General features: G+C 45.8%; 1 protein-coding gene across 9 annotated transcripts in view; it reads right to left on the reverse strand.

Moving 5' to 3' along the window:
* Positions 1–16,487, reverse strand: part of NAV1 (neuron navigator 1) — a 257,934-nt gene that overhangs the window by 164,578 nt on the left and 76,869 nt on the right. For 7 of the 9 annotated variants that reach the window (XM_077929105.1, XM_077929104.1, XM_028734652.2 and 4 more), the window contains exon 4: positions 5,576–6,427. The exons of 1 other annotated variant lie outside the window; for it this stretch is intronic. In XM_077929105.1, the coding sequence (XP_077785231.1) occupies positions 5,576–6,427 (852 nt within the window). Of the gene's footprint in view, positions 1–5,575; positions 6,816–16,487 lie in introns of those variants that run through there. One more of the 9 variants, XM_077929107.1, reaches the window with a different exon arrangement.

Raw genomic sequence — 16,487 nt, forward strand, 5'->3', positions numbered from 1 at the left:
ACTATGAGGGAATTTCACTCCCTTTTTTATGCTGACATAGCACATATCATGTATGCAGTGATCTGCACCAAGAGACATGCTATTTCTTCCTTTATTTTATGGGGAAAGGAGGGGATTGCCTAACTTTTCATGTTCCAAGCTACCAGCCATTCCCAAAGAGAAACTATGTGGTAGGACACATACCTAGTGCCCAAGTGCACAATCAGTACTGAGCACAGCTTGCGAGCTGCTCAGAGTACTAGGAGGAGGAAGTGCTAAAATGCAGGAAGAATAATACCGAAACATGGATGGGCAAGGAAATGAAGCACTGAGAAATATGAAAAGGAGTGAAGGTGCAAAATAAACTGTGAGCAATACCGATCTACATCTACCAATTGCAACAGAGAAATAGAGAAAGAGCCTGGAACCTGTGGCCCTCCGGATGTTGTCTGACTCCAGTTCCCATCAGCACCAGCAAGCAAGGCTTATGGGTGTGACCAGGATTTATTTTAGGGGAGCAGGCTTTATATTGGGGGGACAGAACCAAGTTAACTGCAATGCAATTAATCAATTAGTTAAGTCTTTTTATTTATTTACTTGATTTGGGGGGCAGCTGTCCCCTGCAGCCCCCTGGCTACGCCCATGGCAAGACTAATGGTCAGACATGATGGGAACTATAATTCCCCAATCCTGCTCTGTAATTATCTCTTATCTTCTTCCACCCCATCCATCCGTGGAAAACCAGGTTGTTATTTTACTTACAAAGGGAATCTCTAGCTGCTGGCATGAGATGTGTTACACTGAATCAGACCTCATTAACCAAATAGAAATTGAGGCCATCTTGCAAAAAATGTAGATAAGGTTAACCCCGCGCTTCTTTGATTTCCAAAAAAACCTTTGGTGGGGTCCCCTCAGAAAAGTTTCCCAAAAACCTTAACAGTCACAGGATAAAGTGGAATGTCTTTTTCTGGATCACTCAACTGGATAAATAAAGGAATGAGAATGAATTTATGGGCTGTTATCTCAGTGAAAAGAGGTGTACAATGAGGTGTCTCCAAGGATCTGCATGGGAACTTGCTCTTGCTAAGTATTCATTAACAACCTGGAAAAAGGTGTGAACAGATCTGCATATAATGACAAATAATTAAAAGTAGTTTAATCATAAGCACACTGTGAAGAGTTTCAGCAGGTTCCCCTAGCACTACAGGGATGCACAACAAAATGGCAAATACCGTATTTTTTGCACCATAACACTGACTTTTTTCCTCCTAGAAAGTAAGGGGAAATGTCTGTGCGTGTTATGGAGCGAATGCCTGTGGGTGGCGGGGGGGATCTGCTGCAGTCGTGAGCAGAGGATCCATGGTTCCCCTTCCTTCCCTCCTCCATGGTTACAAAGCATGGATCCACATGGATCCTCAGGATTTTTGCATTGGGCTACTCCAAACTCACTGTCAGATCACATGTCTGTGGCCACAGCATGAACCACAAAAATCATATATCCACTATTTCGTTTAGAATTTTTTTCCCCTCTTGTTTTCCTCCTCTAAAAACTATGTGCGTGTTATGGTCTGGTGCGTGTTATAGAGCGAAAAATACGGTAAATTTCAGTGATGGTAGATGCTGAGTTACACATACATTAAGGAAAAGTAACACCCAACAAGGTTGCGCACAGGATCAAATTAGCTATTGCTATTCATTTAAACGATCCTTAAACTGCTACAGAGAGCTTTCTGAAAATGGCAGCACTGATGTGCTACAGTCACCAAAAAGACAAACAGAATGTGATGAATTATTTTTTAAAAAAATATGGTACTGCACTTTTTAAGCAGTCCTGGCTATATTACATAGAGAAAGCTAGAAAAGACAAACAGGAGCAACAAAGGTTACCAGGAATAGGATTCCTTTTATGCAAAGTAAAGCAATAAAAAAATAAAAAAATAAAGCTTCAACCTAAAAAATGGGATCCCAAATAAGGGATAAATAATATATGCAAAATCACAAGAGGACAGACAGAGGTAAATAAGAGGTTTTCTGCTCTTTCAACAAGACACAGCAGAAACAAGAGTAAATATTTTTCTCACGGTTCACATTGGACTCTCTGCCAGCAGTATAACTTAATCCAAGAACTAGGTAATTTGATGGAAGACAGATATAGGAAGTTCAAATTCAGGGTGTCCCTAGCATTATGCTTCCAAGATTACAAGCAAAAGGAATTCACTACTCTGTTGTAACCCCATGCAATTATAAATTAACTGAAGCATTCAAATCTGACAGGGGCAGGCATTGGGTTAAACATACATCTCATCTGATAGAGTATAGCTCTTTATATATTCTTAGGACTTTCCTGTATCCTTCCCCTCTCTTCATCCAGCTCAAGAATGGAAGGTAATTCAATATGTGCTCGGGATGCTCCAGGTGGTGTTGTTGTTGGTGGTGGGTGGGTGGGTGTTTTTTTTTGGGGGGGGGGGGTAAACAGAATGAAGAATCTGAAGATCAAGGTAAGCTCCAAATTATTCATTTTACAAAATGGGAACTAAGTGCACATGTTTCTATATGATACAATGGTGAGGCAATAGAAGGAGGTGCAAGCAAGGGGCAGAAAGCAGGTTTCATCATTCAATTGTCTTTTTTCCTAGTCCAGACTAGTTCTTACACACTGTTCAGCTTTTACAAGCTACGTCTTCCTTGGAATAGAGGGGAGAGGAATAAAGACAGCAGGTCAATTATCAGCCAAGACTGCAGTGTGATCTCTTTTCTGGAGGGAGCTTTGGGGAAATGGAAGCCCAAGTGTTTCCACTAGAAACACAAACCAGCTGCTGAGCAACCTGCTTCTTCCATCCCCCACTAGACAAGCAAAACCAAGCCTCTAATTCCTATATCACATTTTGTTGAGATTTTTAATAAACATATTCATTTGCAAACTAAAAAACCTGACCTGGTCTTTGCTACAGCCAAGAGCGGGATGGGGGATACACTACACAGAAGTTTCACTCTATGGATTTACAGACTTGTAATTCCCAAATGCCAGCCCTCCCCGTCATTCCCTTCCACGAATTTGCCAATGCTACCCATTCTAATGCCCCGTTATATTTGCTACACTAGCCTTGCATGGTACTCTCCCCAGTTCTGCCAATGCCCAGTAACTCTGATACAAATCTTTACATTCTATGCTGGCAATGCATTCCGTTTCCACCCTTGCTCCAGCATTATCTGGTAAATCATAGTTTTCCCTGCACAAAGATAGCACACTGTCATTTTTCAAAATGGCACAAATATAATTTTGCCATGAATATTGTCACACCATCTTCAAATGTGATGGGGTACACAACCGAGCATAAACTGTTTTCCTGCAGAGATATTATCTCCATTTAGGAAAAACAGGAAGCTGCCTTCTTACAGAAAGGGCAGTCATCCATCTAGCTCAGTATTGTCAATATTCAGTGGCAGCAATTCCCTGGGGCTTTCAGGTGGCGTTTTTCCCCCAGCTCTATTTGGAGATGCAAAGGGTTGAACCCGAGACCTTTCACATACAAAGCATGTGCTCTTTCGCTAAGGTACTGCCCTTTTTTCGCTATCATGTGTAACAGTGCCCTAATTACACATATTCCATTTACCATCCTCAATCAGCAGCAGGCCCTACAATGCTGTTGGGACTCCAGTTGAGTCCTGCCCACATTCTAGACCCATGTTCTACCTGTCATAAAGTCCTTCAGCCCCAACCCCATAGCTCCTTATTCCAGCACTTAGTTCCTTATCTCCCATTCCACAGCATCTAATTACCAGTCTCCTCCTCCATAACCACTCCCCTGCCTGTGCTCCTGCAACCTCAAATTACAGCTCTGGTCTGCCACCCCACATAGATAGTGCTGTTGGCACCTGAATCTATGCCCTGTGCTTAGTTCAGCCAGTAGCATCAGTTGCAGTCAATGCAAAGGGTGTGGTAGTTTTGCAAGATATAGGCAGCATTTGAAGGCAATTCACACAATCCTAAGTTTCTAAAAGCGCCAATCTAGTGCCCATCATTCCCGACTTTCTGTTCCTAAACGCAGAAGCTTCTGTTTGAATTATCTTCCTGCTGTTCAGTTACAGAAGCATTTACAAGGCAAGAGATTCACTATTACGAGCTGAGCCGTTGCATGGAAACCAAATTGTTGGTGCTTAGGAGGTGCTGCTATGTATTCCCTTACGCTTAAGCCTATGACATCTGCAAAGCAGCCATTCCTGGGCGGGTGTCTCGAATAGAGAGATTCCAGGTGGAGTAGAGCAAGAGCAGAACTGAAGCGCTAGCAACTGCTGCTCCTATGCAGATCTCCCTAGTAACCAAACAGGGTCTACTCCTCTCTGTCTGTTCTGGAGGCACTGACACATCCTTCCTTCCTCACTGCCATGTACCCCACTGTCATGTTGCAGGTTTTCATTTCAGCTGCAGCTGGCACGGGAGCTGTGTTAGCGACCACTCCCCTCTTTCACCAACAGCAACCAGAAGGCAATGACGGCTCATTCTGTGCCCTGTGTGCACACCCCCTTATGGGAAATGCAGACACAGCCTGCAATCCAGCTGTCTTGCAGCATCTCACAGTCCTTGCTGCCTCAGCTCCATGGATGACAGCCCATGTTGCAGTCACAATTTCTGCTTCTCTCTCTCACGCACACATACCTCCTTCACAGGTTTGCCATAAGGATGCTCGCATGGCATAGCTGCATATGCAGCAATAGACCTTTTCGACTGTTCCTCCCTAATATAGTAAAGGGGGTGCCATCCATTTTAACACCAATTACGGCATCCTTATGCAGTCTCCATCTCCACTCATTGCTGCTGAACCCCCAGGTCTGGGTTCGTTCTATTCTTACAGCTCTCCCTTGCTAACTAAAATCTACTCTGCTTCATAAGCTAAAATGCAATAATAATAATAATAATAATAATAATAATAATAATAATTATTCTCTTTCCCTTGCTTTCCCTTAACCTGGGTGTCTTGAGCAAAAGAAAAAGAAAAAAAGAACCAGAATGAAATTTATCTTCCCTCCTGCCCACTTCTGCTACCTGTTTCACCTTTGCACAGAAAACTGGGGGATTTTAACTAACATTTATTAGTATGCTGGCTCAATTAGGTTTGAGATGCCTCTTTTGGAGGGAGCCTGGAGGGTTTTTCTGGGTGGAGGGCAGGGATGATGTGAAAGACAGCCTATTTGCTATGCTCAAGGGATAAACCAAAAATAAATGAATGAATTAAGAAGGCGATAGGAAAGCCTCCCGGAGTGCTTACAGTTATAAAATAAGAAGGCTGAAGTGGTCTACTTTGGAGCCGAACTTGATTACTCCTCACACTTAAAAATCCTCTTCTACCCTACAAGGCAAGGCAGTCAAACGCTACAACGCATCCCTCTGCAAAGAGAGCAGGAAAGCCTGCGGAGGGTCACCCTCCAATCCATGCAGGCACCCCAAAACCAAGAGCGCCGGCTGACACTTGTCCTCTGGGGAGGGGACGCTCACTCCTCCTCCCACCCAAGTCTCCCCAATAACCTTCACCGAGCAAGGCAGCTTTCCATCCATCCATCCATGGGAAGGGGGGAGGGACTGCAGAGACGGACTCACCGAGCATCTGGCTGAAGAGCAGCTGCTCCAGATCGCCCAGCACGGTGACCACCAGCTCGGGATCCACCTTCAGGAAAGCCTTCTCCTCCGCCGGCGCCCCTTTCCCGGCCGGCTGGGGGGCCGCTTGCTGCTGCTGCTGCTGCTTCTGTTGCTGCGCCGCCTTGCCTTTGCTGGAGAGGATCTCGTCGTCCGACTTGAGGTCGTCGCTGCCGGCCTCGGGCGCCTTGCTGAGGGGCTTGACCTCGGCGTAGGGCCCTCGCGGGATGCGGCTGGGCTTGCCCAGGTTGGAGGGCAGCGGCGCCAGCGGCGGCGGGGGCTTGTTGCCGGCGGCCGGGGGCGCCAGCTTGGCCTGGAAGAGCGAGTGCTCGGAGCGCGAGAGGTTCTTGGACATGAGCGGCGGCGCCTCCTTGCCGCCTTTGAGGCTCCGGCCGCCGAAGCCCTTGGCCGCCTTGGCCATGTCGTCGCTCCACTTGGGCTCGTACAGCTGCATCTTCTTCTCGCTGTCCGTCAGGAAGGACAGGTTGGTGAGCGACTTCTGCTTGCGCAGGTTCGAGGCCAGCGGCCCTCGGCCCTCCACGCTGCCGGCCTTGAAGACCTTCAGCTCGGCCGGCGCCTTGGGCGCCGCCACGCCGCCGGGGCCCTTGGCGCTGCCGCGCTTCTGCATCATGGCCTTGTTGCTGCCGTCGCCCGACGACGACGCCTGCTTCTTGTAGCCCCTCAGCGCCTCCTCGGGCCCTTCGTCGCCGCTCAGCTCCGCGTCGCGCTGCAGCCTCCTGACGTCGTTGCTGTTGCCGCCGCTGCCAAGCATCTTCTTCCCGCCCGCCGCGAGGAAACCATTTAAAAGCCCAGCCTCTGAAGCAACGGAGGGAGAAGAAAGAATGAAAGAAGGAGGAGAGGAGGAAAACGGGAAGGTCGGAGGAGAGGGAGGGAGGGAGGGGAGAAAGAGAGAGAGAGAAAAGGGGTGGGGGGAGAAGGGAGGAGGAGGAGGAGGTGGGATAAAACAGGAAAAAAAGAGAGACACACGCTATCAAAGCAGCCGGTGCCACCTTCCCCGCCCCGGCGCGCGCGCGCTCACAGAAGCGCAGAGCGCCCGGCCCCTCCTATCTCCTCCAGCGCCGCTGGGGAAACTGAGGGGGGAAGCGAAGCGAGAGGCAAGGCGAACAAAAAAACGGGCCCTCCCTGCCCGCCTGCGAGATGCTGCCGGCTCGGCAGAGAAAGGGAGTGGAGTGGGGGCGCGAGACGCGCGCGAGGCTATTTCTGGCTCGGGAGGAGGCGTGTGTAATTGTGCGTGAGGGTGTGTGTGCGCGTGTGGACATCGGCGAGTAAGTACGCGTGCGCGCGCACTCGCGGAGCCTTGCCTGCCTCCGCGCTTGAGAGGCGCCGAGGGAGAGCAGGGCGCTTTCGACAGCGGAAGGCAGGCATAGGCGGGGAAGGGGGAGACGTCGTGGCAAGGCACTCCAGCAGCCAGCCCCCACAGGGGGGAGAGTCATCTGACAGACCCCCTGGGGCACAGGAGCCAACTCCTTGGGGCTGAGATCCCTTTGCCCCGCCCCATAAAATATTGGGGGGACCACCCCCCAAAAGTCGATAGGCATTGCCATTCAAATTGTGTGCGTGCACCGTGCCATGTGATTATGTGGGGTGGGGCTTATCGTCCCAATATTTTATTCAAGTTGGCACCCCTGACCCTGGGGCCATTTTGGGCCCACCAGAGATCCATGCATGGAAATCTCCTGTCCTCCTCCCCGAGAGCCCCAGAAGCAGAGCTCTGCCATTAGGCGGAGTGAAGCAGTTGCCTCAGGCTGAGGATGCTGAGAGAGTGAGTGGGAGTTGGGCCAGCCCCTCTCCTGCTCCCCTTGAGACTCCTAATCTAGCTCATCTTAGTCCTCAGGTCCTGCGATGGAAGCTGCCTTTGTTGCCAGAATTGAGGAACAAAATTGGTTGCCAGTTCAGTTGTATGGGGAATGGGGGCAATCGCTTGTCCATCAAAACGTATTTGGCATAAAAGGGTACTGAAAAGGTTCCCATTTTCAAGACTGCAGCCCCTTCTGTTCTGGAACCCGTTCTCCCGAAAACTCACCACCTGGGAGTGACTAGTGCTGAAGACAAAGCAATCTACACATGCTTAAGTGCACTGCTTGGTCATGCAAGAACAAACCTTGGCATTGAAAGTAGGAAAGCCCTGTTGAGCCTTGACTTAGGTTTTCTTTGGGGTGCCCATCAGGCTTTGCATGCAAATCAGTTCTTTCCTTCCCTTGCAATTACACAGGAATCACTTCCTATTACAAAATGCACCATATACTGGACAAGACCCAAGACATGGTGTGAATGTGTTGGATATACCACAGCCAATTAGTTTCCCAGCATGCATACACATAGCAATATACACACATATTCATCACTTGACACGATGACACCACAAAAGAGAATCTTGCCATTTCTTATTCTGAAGGAGCTTCCATGTATGAATTCAGCAGAGCATGAAACAGCCTTCCTTGTCCCATGTCACCATGGAAAAGGTTCAACAGCTACTCAGAAAGGGTCAGTGGCAAGCCCAGAAAAAGAATTCAGGAATCTGAGCTCCCACTGCTTAGCACTGACAGAAGAACAGCCCTTGCCTGTGCAGAAAGATTATCAGCTTTCACATATAGAACAGATAGTGGTATCAGGCTGCTGTCTCTGTGCAGTGATCCAAACCAAACCCATTTCCACAAGAGGCTGATATTAATAATTCCTGCTACCACATCTATGTGTGGCACTAGCCAAGGCAGCACATAATAAACCTGCCACTTTCAGTTCCATGCTCCAATATGAAACACAAACTATAACACACACAAGAAAAAAGAGGGTGCAACACTGCAAACACATGAAAACATGGAAGTGTGCTAGCTACACTGAACTTGCAGTTTGCAGGGATCTCTTGTGCTGAAACTAGCTTATTTATTATACAGTTTGTATCCCACTCTTCCACTGCCTAAGCGGGGGTGGGGGACTTGTGGTACTTCAGAGGCTGTTTAACTACAACTTCCATAATCCCTGAATGCTGGTCAGGACTTAATGAGACTGGCCTGAAGGATGCTCCAGGCACCTAACCTTAATTTTAAAACAATTCGTAAAACAGGTCCGAAAAAGTGCAAACCAAGCAGCACATATTTAAAATACAATAAAGATGGAGCAGGAACCTGCCAAAACAAAACAAAAACTTTAGCTGGCAACAAAAGACCAACTAAGTAGGGGCTAGAATCTCTCATAGCAGAGAGTTATATGCCCTGGTGCAACAACAGAAAAGGCTCTCTCTTACATTCTCATCAGCCATACTAGAGGCTGGGAAGAAAGCATTATTTAGGCACCCTGCTCCCAAACTGTCTAGGCTCTTAAAGATAACGGACACTTTGAGCTATGCTCAGAAATGAACCTGTAGTCAGTGAACGTGCTCCAAATATCCAGCAATAATCAGGAGGGTTTTTTTAGGTCTCGTGGACATCCCCCAGCCTCCTCCAACTTACAGTGAGAACTAGTGTACCCTAGTGCCAAAGAGAATTAACCATGAGCCATGAAATCCCCAGTTCAAATATTGCCTATGTCATTGGTTCTAGGTAAGGTATTTTCTTTCCAATGGGATAATAATGCTGTTGACCTCCCTTTTGTTGTTAAGGATTACTGAGATAATGTGTGTGGAGTACTTTGACTGCTATAGCACTATTAGTAGTGCTATAGTATTACTAGCAACTGATGTTAGGTGTTTCAGCATTATTTAGTATTATGAGCCCTCAGACCACAGAGCTCTTTGCTTTCTTCACTGCTTGTACTAACACTCTGCTCCAAAGATACTTAAGACAACAAAGAACATTGTAGCACCCCTAAATGTATTATGGCATAAATGCTTGTGGACTAACATCTACTTTGTCAGATTCAACTTGTCAGTTGAACCCGACGATTGCAGTGGAATGTCTTTACAAATCAAAATTCAAAGGATTGCAGCTTCATTGTAAATTATAGTACTACTGAGCTGAGAACACAAAGATCCCTGAGTAGCAGGATTAAGACCATACATTTGTGGGCCAGTCTCTTCTTATTCTTAAATAGTTCTGTGTGTCCAATCATAACTAGCCCAGCCTGGTGGAAAAAGAAGTTCTAGTGCAGAGAGCAATCTATTCTGAGAAAATCACCAGTATGTTTTAATGAATATTTTCAATTTTTATTTTAAGCCACTTAGAGGTGTTGGGTGGTTGTTGTTTTTATTAAATGATATAGAAATCTGTTAAATAAATACTTTCAGGGATCCTAAAGTGAAGAAATAGTGTGTATCTTGTGGCCTAAAGCCAGGTAAGACTCAGCCAGGCTACTCATGGTAGGTGCCACAGACATCCATAAAGCAAACTGCTCTGAGAGGAAGTAGCCACTCAGTCCTGAGTCACTACAGCATTGCTGGTCAGCCGAAACCAGTCCTCAAATTCCCAACCAATTAAGATAAAATAGGGCAGGCCCTGTTATCTCAGCAGGGAACAGACAGTGACTTGGAGATGTTAATGTCTCATCCATGTTATTCAGACTATGTGGGCTGGTGCTGGGGTTTGACTTGAGCTATAGCTATTCAGAAAGAGAACTTTGCCTTCAGGACATGTGCAATATGAGGAGGAGAGATGGCTTATCATAGGGTGAGCAGGAACCTAAAGAATCTGAAGACACTGTTCTGTAGAGCTGCAGCATGAAACTCCTTTCTCACACGTAAGATCAGATGACCATGTATATAACTCAGTTCTTATGATTAACATTTCTCTTTGTTTCTCTGTCCCATGCTTTACAAGTGCTTCTACATTCCTGATATGTTAAAGCAAAAAAGAAATCCCACAAAACCCCTATTTTTTGCCAACTCTGAAGAAAATGCTCCAGCAGGTATAATTTTGCATTGTGAATCATAGTACTATAATGACTACAGGAAATAAACAACTTTTTTTTGTAGGAAAAAGGTAGTGTATTCTGAAAGTAATAATAATAAAACGAGCATCTGTAACTATGTACAGGCCTGGATGGACACCCAACAAATATAAAATGTCTCAAAAATAAGCTGATGCCAGCATCAGTCCTGTAGGTCCTTTTGTGCCCATGCCAACCCAGGTACTAAACCTTCCCTATTTGTTGATACCCCTATCATCTGCCATGTTCTGTGTGGTCATTTGTGGCTCCCTAAACTGTTGTCCTCAGCACAGTTTCCACACCACTAAATAATGGAAACATTTAATCAGCTGACATCTTTGTGTCTAAGGTGGTCCATGGGGGTGGAGAGGTAAAGATCTAACCAAAAAATTTCCCCACGCTTGCCTTATAAACCATTGTCACAAGTTCCCACCACCTACTTATTCTACTGACTAATGCAAGATAGAAACAGAGTCCCACCTACAAAAGTTCCAGAATTGGTGCAGGATATCTGTGAACAGCAACTCCTGCATGTTTCCTCACCCAACACTAAAAGCAGCAATCGGGTGGGAGTGGATCAGGGCCACAGTAATAGCAGAGGAGCTAACCTTTGTCCTCCGCTCAATTTTCTTGATTTAAATTGCATCCCTCATAAGCTTGCATAGGCGGGGAGGGGGGAGGAACTGGTGCAGTAAGAAATACTTAAGCACCCTGCCCTTGGGATAGCTGATATAAGCTTAAGACAACAAACAAACAAAGCAGATCTCTCAGATCACAACTAGTTAGTTTGAAAGTAGACCAATCTTTGTCCTTTTGCTGCCAAAAATACAGCTGTTTTTCTCAAATTAGTTTCTTTGTGCTTAGGACCACAGACTAATGGCCCAGTCCTATGCACTGATACTGAGGGAGATGCAATCATGAAGATTCTATCCCTGCACGCTAGTACAAATCCCAGTTCCAACACTGAGGCATCCATTCCTCCCAGAAACTGGAGCAGGATTGGGAGGCCTGGCTGAATTAAAGCCAAATGCCTGTGGCTTTTGTCTAAGGGTACAGACAGAAGCTCATCTCCATAGTAATGATTCCACATCATCCCTGCAGCTCCCTTCTTAGACAGCTGGACTCAGCTGCTGCTTCTGTGTGCCTCTGTCGCCTTTGTCTACAGCTATCATGTTAAGGCTGCAAGCTTATGCCCACTTTCCTCAAAGTGAGTCCTATGGAGATTTACTTTATTCACTGAGCAATCTTTAAGGTGGTGGTGGTCGATTCTGTGGAGGAGAAACCACCACTCCCTAATCCCTGCAGCTCAAACCAGCCAGGACTGAAATTGGGGGAGATTTTCCAGTGACCCCCCCCCACAATCTTTCAAATTCACCCCTCCAACTGACATTAATGGCATGCTTTTTTGCTGTTTCCAGGGCTAAGGAAGTGAGGGGGGCCTGGGTTTAGCACATCCAAGCTTTCCCCTGGCACATCCCTAGACTTCTCTGTCTCTAGTCTTGCTGGTCTCAGAGCACCACAACTGGTAAAGCAATGGTTGTATGAATTTTCACCACTGCACCATGATGGCCTTGACCTGCAGATCATATACAGTGTTCAACATCCCCTCACTTGTCCTCCTAGGGAAATGCTCATGCCCAGAGTGCCCCCATGAGCACCCTCTGATTAGCTGCAAACTTTGGGTGCGATTCACCTAACCAGTTTCATCACTGGAAGGACAAAAATTGTCCTGGTACGATTCAGGAGAACCCTCAGAACAGGGGGGCAGGGGGAAGAGAAGGGGGGTTATTCCACCTGGCAAACTGAAATGCCTGTACGATTGCAAGAGTGCAGCTTTGAAATCTACTCATTGCACCTGTTGTCCACTGAGCAGAGGTACTGGATCACTCAGTGGTTTGTTGTGCTACCTTCTGCTTGCATTTGAAAAGCTGAGAAATCGTCACCTCCCTCAGATGAAATGATTGCTTGCCTGGGTGGAGAATGTGGGGTGAAACGGCTGTTTCAGCAGCTTGGCACTTCATTTTGAGAGCCCTTCAGAGGCAAGAAATGCAGAGAGCAGATCAGGTGGTTTCCCACTCAGCAAGTGAAGTGTGAAATGCCACATCTATCCTGAAGATTGGAAGTTACCGTACTCGGTTTCCTTTTGGAAACAGAACTAGCCAGTCCAATGCAGAATAAAGTCCCAAGGCCAAATACTACCTGCGTTCAGAAGAATAAAGCTTGAGATGCTAACAGGACTATTCATTTCTAAATTCCCAAAAGCAGAGTGGCCACACTTGCACATCATCCCCAAAAGGACAATGCAGATTCGCATATAATTTGCATGTGCTAATTTATATGTGTAGGTGCAAATTTAGAAATAACTACTGTAATTTAAATAAAAATGCAGTGCAATCAAACAGTTCAACTAGCACAAAGACTGTGCAATGGAACTTCCTCACCTTCTCCCTGCACACCCCCTGTGCACCCTATAATTTTGCTCTGAAGGGTTGGGGAAACACCCAGAGCAGATTGGGGGGGGGGGAATGAAGGGAGAGGCAGGTAAAACCTCTTGTCCTAGTGGAACTGTTTCATTGGATACAACTCAATACATCTCACCATGGTTGGAAAACTGAGCAGGTAACCTGTATGCTATCCTGTCCGTGGGCAATTTCAGAACCCTTTCTCTCCTTTCGTATGGTTAAATAGCCATTAACTGAAGTTAATAACAAGACAACCATTCCAATAGAGGAGTCCTTCAAGCAGAGGACTGTCCTTTGTATTGTAGGCCCACTCTACGGAAAACTGATCTCAACCTCTTAGAGCAGCAGATTCCATAGAAAGCTCAACAACCAGTCTTTGGATCTTTTCTCTTTTCAGAAGCCCATAGCAGAGAGCTTTGGCTCCAGTTACCCCTACTCCCGAGTTCTACAATAGCATTACATGCCAGCAAACGCCAGGAGTATTAAATGCCAGCAAATCCATATTATGCACTCATATAATACATGACGCAAAGCAAACATTTCATAAATTAATTTCTATGCTTAATAATTACTGCCATATATCTCTTTTTGCAAAAGCTGCAGTTTTCTTGGCAGGCATTGAGATCTGAGAAAGCAAAGAGAGAGGAGAGCCATAATTCATCAGTTAGCAGGAAGAGAGTGATGTTCAGGGCAGAACTACACATTCGAAGAACTTCCAGAAGGGTGGCTGTGTTAGTCTGTTACAGCAAAGACTCTTGCAGAAGATAAACTCATTTATAACGGCATATAAGCTTTCATTGACCCTTCTCCCCACCACACACACAACACTACATGTTATAGAAATTCAAATAGCAGCACTGTGTTAGGTTTCTCTTGTTGCCTTCATCACATGTCATATGCCTTACATTGTTTTGGGATGTAATTACACTATTTCCTTGCCTCCACCAGCAGCATCCTGTGAAATGAATCAGGAGGCAGTGAAACACATAGCTCAATGACCCCTCAGTATGAGGAGTGTAGAGGGGAATGTGATGCTAGTTTGCTGGTTTTGATAGCAGACCTGTGTCTGAGTCCCTTGCTTCACTGACCTTCTGAAACAAGATGTAACTTTGCCATCTCTGCATGCAGACCACATTTTACATTTGTGCCCAGGAGCAGGTAGAAGGCAGAATGCTCTGGTTAGGGGATAAAATAAAAATATGTAGCTCATTGCCATTTCTGAAAGAAGACCTTACACCGGTATTCCCTGATCTGAAAGTAAAAACAAAAGATTTTGCAATGTTCCTGGTCACGTAAGTAGCTCCTGTGATGTTCTTTCTCATAACAGGGGAAATTAAAAATATTTCAAAACATAACATCTCAGGCATCCTGGCTGATGAGAGAATGCTGCTTACGTGTAGCAGTGCCTGAGTAGTAGCAGAGGAGGAAGGGGACATACCTTGATCAACTAGCAGACAGGTACCAGGAGCAAAGGTAACTCAGTAACCAGAATGACCATTTCGCCTTTTGGTTTTAAACAAGCCATTGGCAACTGGGCAACTGGAATTTTGCACTTCTGGTGTCTACACAATGTGAATCAATGACTCTGTCTTGGAAAAAATAGTTTCTTATAAACTATTGATTTATTTGGCTTAAGTTTACCATATGCTACTAGAGGAACTGGGAACTGAACTCAGAGAGTCCTACTTTACTTTCATGAAACCTTATCCAAGGTTCTTTGATCAGCAGTGATGGGCAATGTCCTGAGAGCCTGCTCACTGCTGCAGTGTACCCCTCTTCAGTGTAGAGGGTCAGGTTGCCTTCTAGTCACCCTGAGTTCACTGAGAGTGATGAGCTCAGCCAGGACTGCATGAACGGGCTCTTCATCCTAACATAGAACATGCTGCACAACCTCTGCAATGAACAGGGGTCCCTTAGCAGGCAAGATTATATGGGGAAAGTTTCCTGTTCCTAGAACTTTTAAAACTTTTTTAAAAGGACCTAAGGAACTCCAGATGATGTTGGACTCCAGTTCCCATGAGCCCCAGCCTGCATGGCCCATGGTCAGGGATTATTTGAGTTGTGGAACAGAGGAAGCTGCATTATAGTGATCCAGCCCATTGGTCCACCTAGTTCAGTGTTGACTGCATTGACTGGCAGCAGCTCTCCAGGGTTTCTTGCATGGTGTCTTTCCCAACCCTCCCTGGAGATGTCATGAATTGAGCCTGAGACCTTCTGCTTGCAGTGCAGATGCTCTACCACTGAGCTATGGCCCTTCCTTAAAATCCAACAAGATCTGGCCACAATCTCCCTATCTCTGGTCTAAGTAGCAGACCTTGAAGTTTTGTCATTTTGATCCAGCAATTCCTGCTTTCAAAATAATGTGCTCTTCAGTTGTAAAAATGACCACCTCCAATGAGAGGATCAAAGGTAATGCATCTGATTTCTAGAAAGGGTTTTTCTTAGCCCTGGAGCCCTTTCATAGACTGTGGAGTGACTGGGTTTCAGGCACAAGAAACTCAGCTCCCTGTTTCAGGGAACACTAGGCTGTGATCCTAGCATATTTGTTTGGGAGTTGTTTCAGAGTAAGATCCATTGAACACAGTGGGATGCTTCCAATAAAACATGTTGTTCACCTGTGCAACACAATCAGAATTGAAGTCTGGCCATAACAATGTCTGGTTTAAAGCCAAGCAGTGATAAAACAGGCACACCACCCACCCAGAAGATAATAGCCTGAACTGCCCTTCTCCACCCCATCCCCAGTCATGCCCTAGGGACTGGAGCCTGCCTGAATGCTGTTCCATCATCCACAGAATTCCAACAAAATAAAGTAAAAGGAAGTGGGCTCTGATTATAGTCTCTCTTTTTTGGCTAATTATCCTTCCTGTGGGAGGGGGCAATTAGCTCTATCTGGTGACCTCACAGGATCCCATGGCAACAGACAGGATATATCGCATTAGAGGACATTATCATGTTGGGGCAGGGTGGGAGAGAGACAAAAATTGCTTCAGGCCGAGAACTCAAGACTCAACTTTTCTGTGGCTTTTAGATCACTCCACTGGGGATCACGGGAACTAGGATTTGGAGAGCGGGAAGGAACTAATCAGGCCGCCTATTGCTTAAAGCTTCAGCTAGCAATTGATGAAACACCAAACACCCCAGTGACCAAAATGTAGAGATCCAAAAGAGGAAAAGTTTTAGCAGTCCTGAGACTGAGTTTCTGCCTCTGTGTCAGTCCAAAGAATCTCTTAAGTTATCTACCACTAGTGAAAGTAGGTATTTAATTATATTTAATTTAAAGCTAATTGAATATTTTAATATTTGCTGTTGTTTTTCAGTTTTAATTAACCAGATGTTCTTACAACAAAGATTAGTAAATAGTTGTTGATCTGACTGAGCACCTCAGGTTTTGCACGTGTTTGGCATGCATTTTAATTGCCAATAGCACCGGTTAAGAAATCTAAATTAAGCAATAAATACATGTGGCACTTTAAATTGACTGGAAGCAAAATCAATTTCCATTGCAAACAATCAAGATTTAAATGCAGTAA

The sequence above is a fragment of the Podarcis muralis genome, chromosome 5, assembly GCF_964188315.1.
Source record: "Podarcis muralis chromosome 5, rPodMur119.hap1.1, whole genome shotgun sequence".
NCBI lineage: Eukaryota > Metazoa > Chordata > Lepidosauria > Squamata > Lacertidae > Podarcis > Podarcis muralis.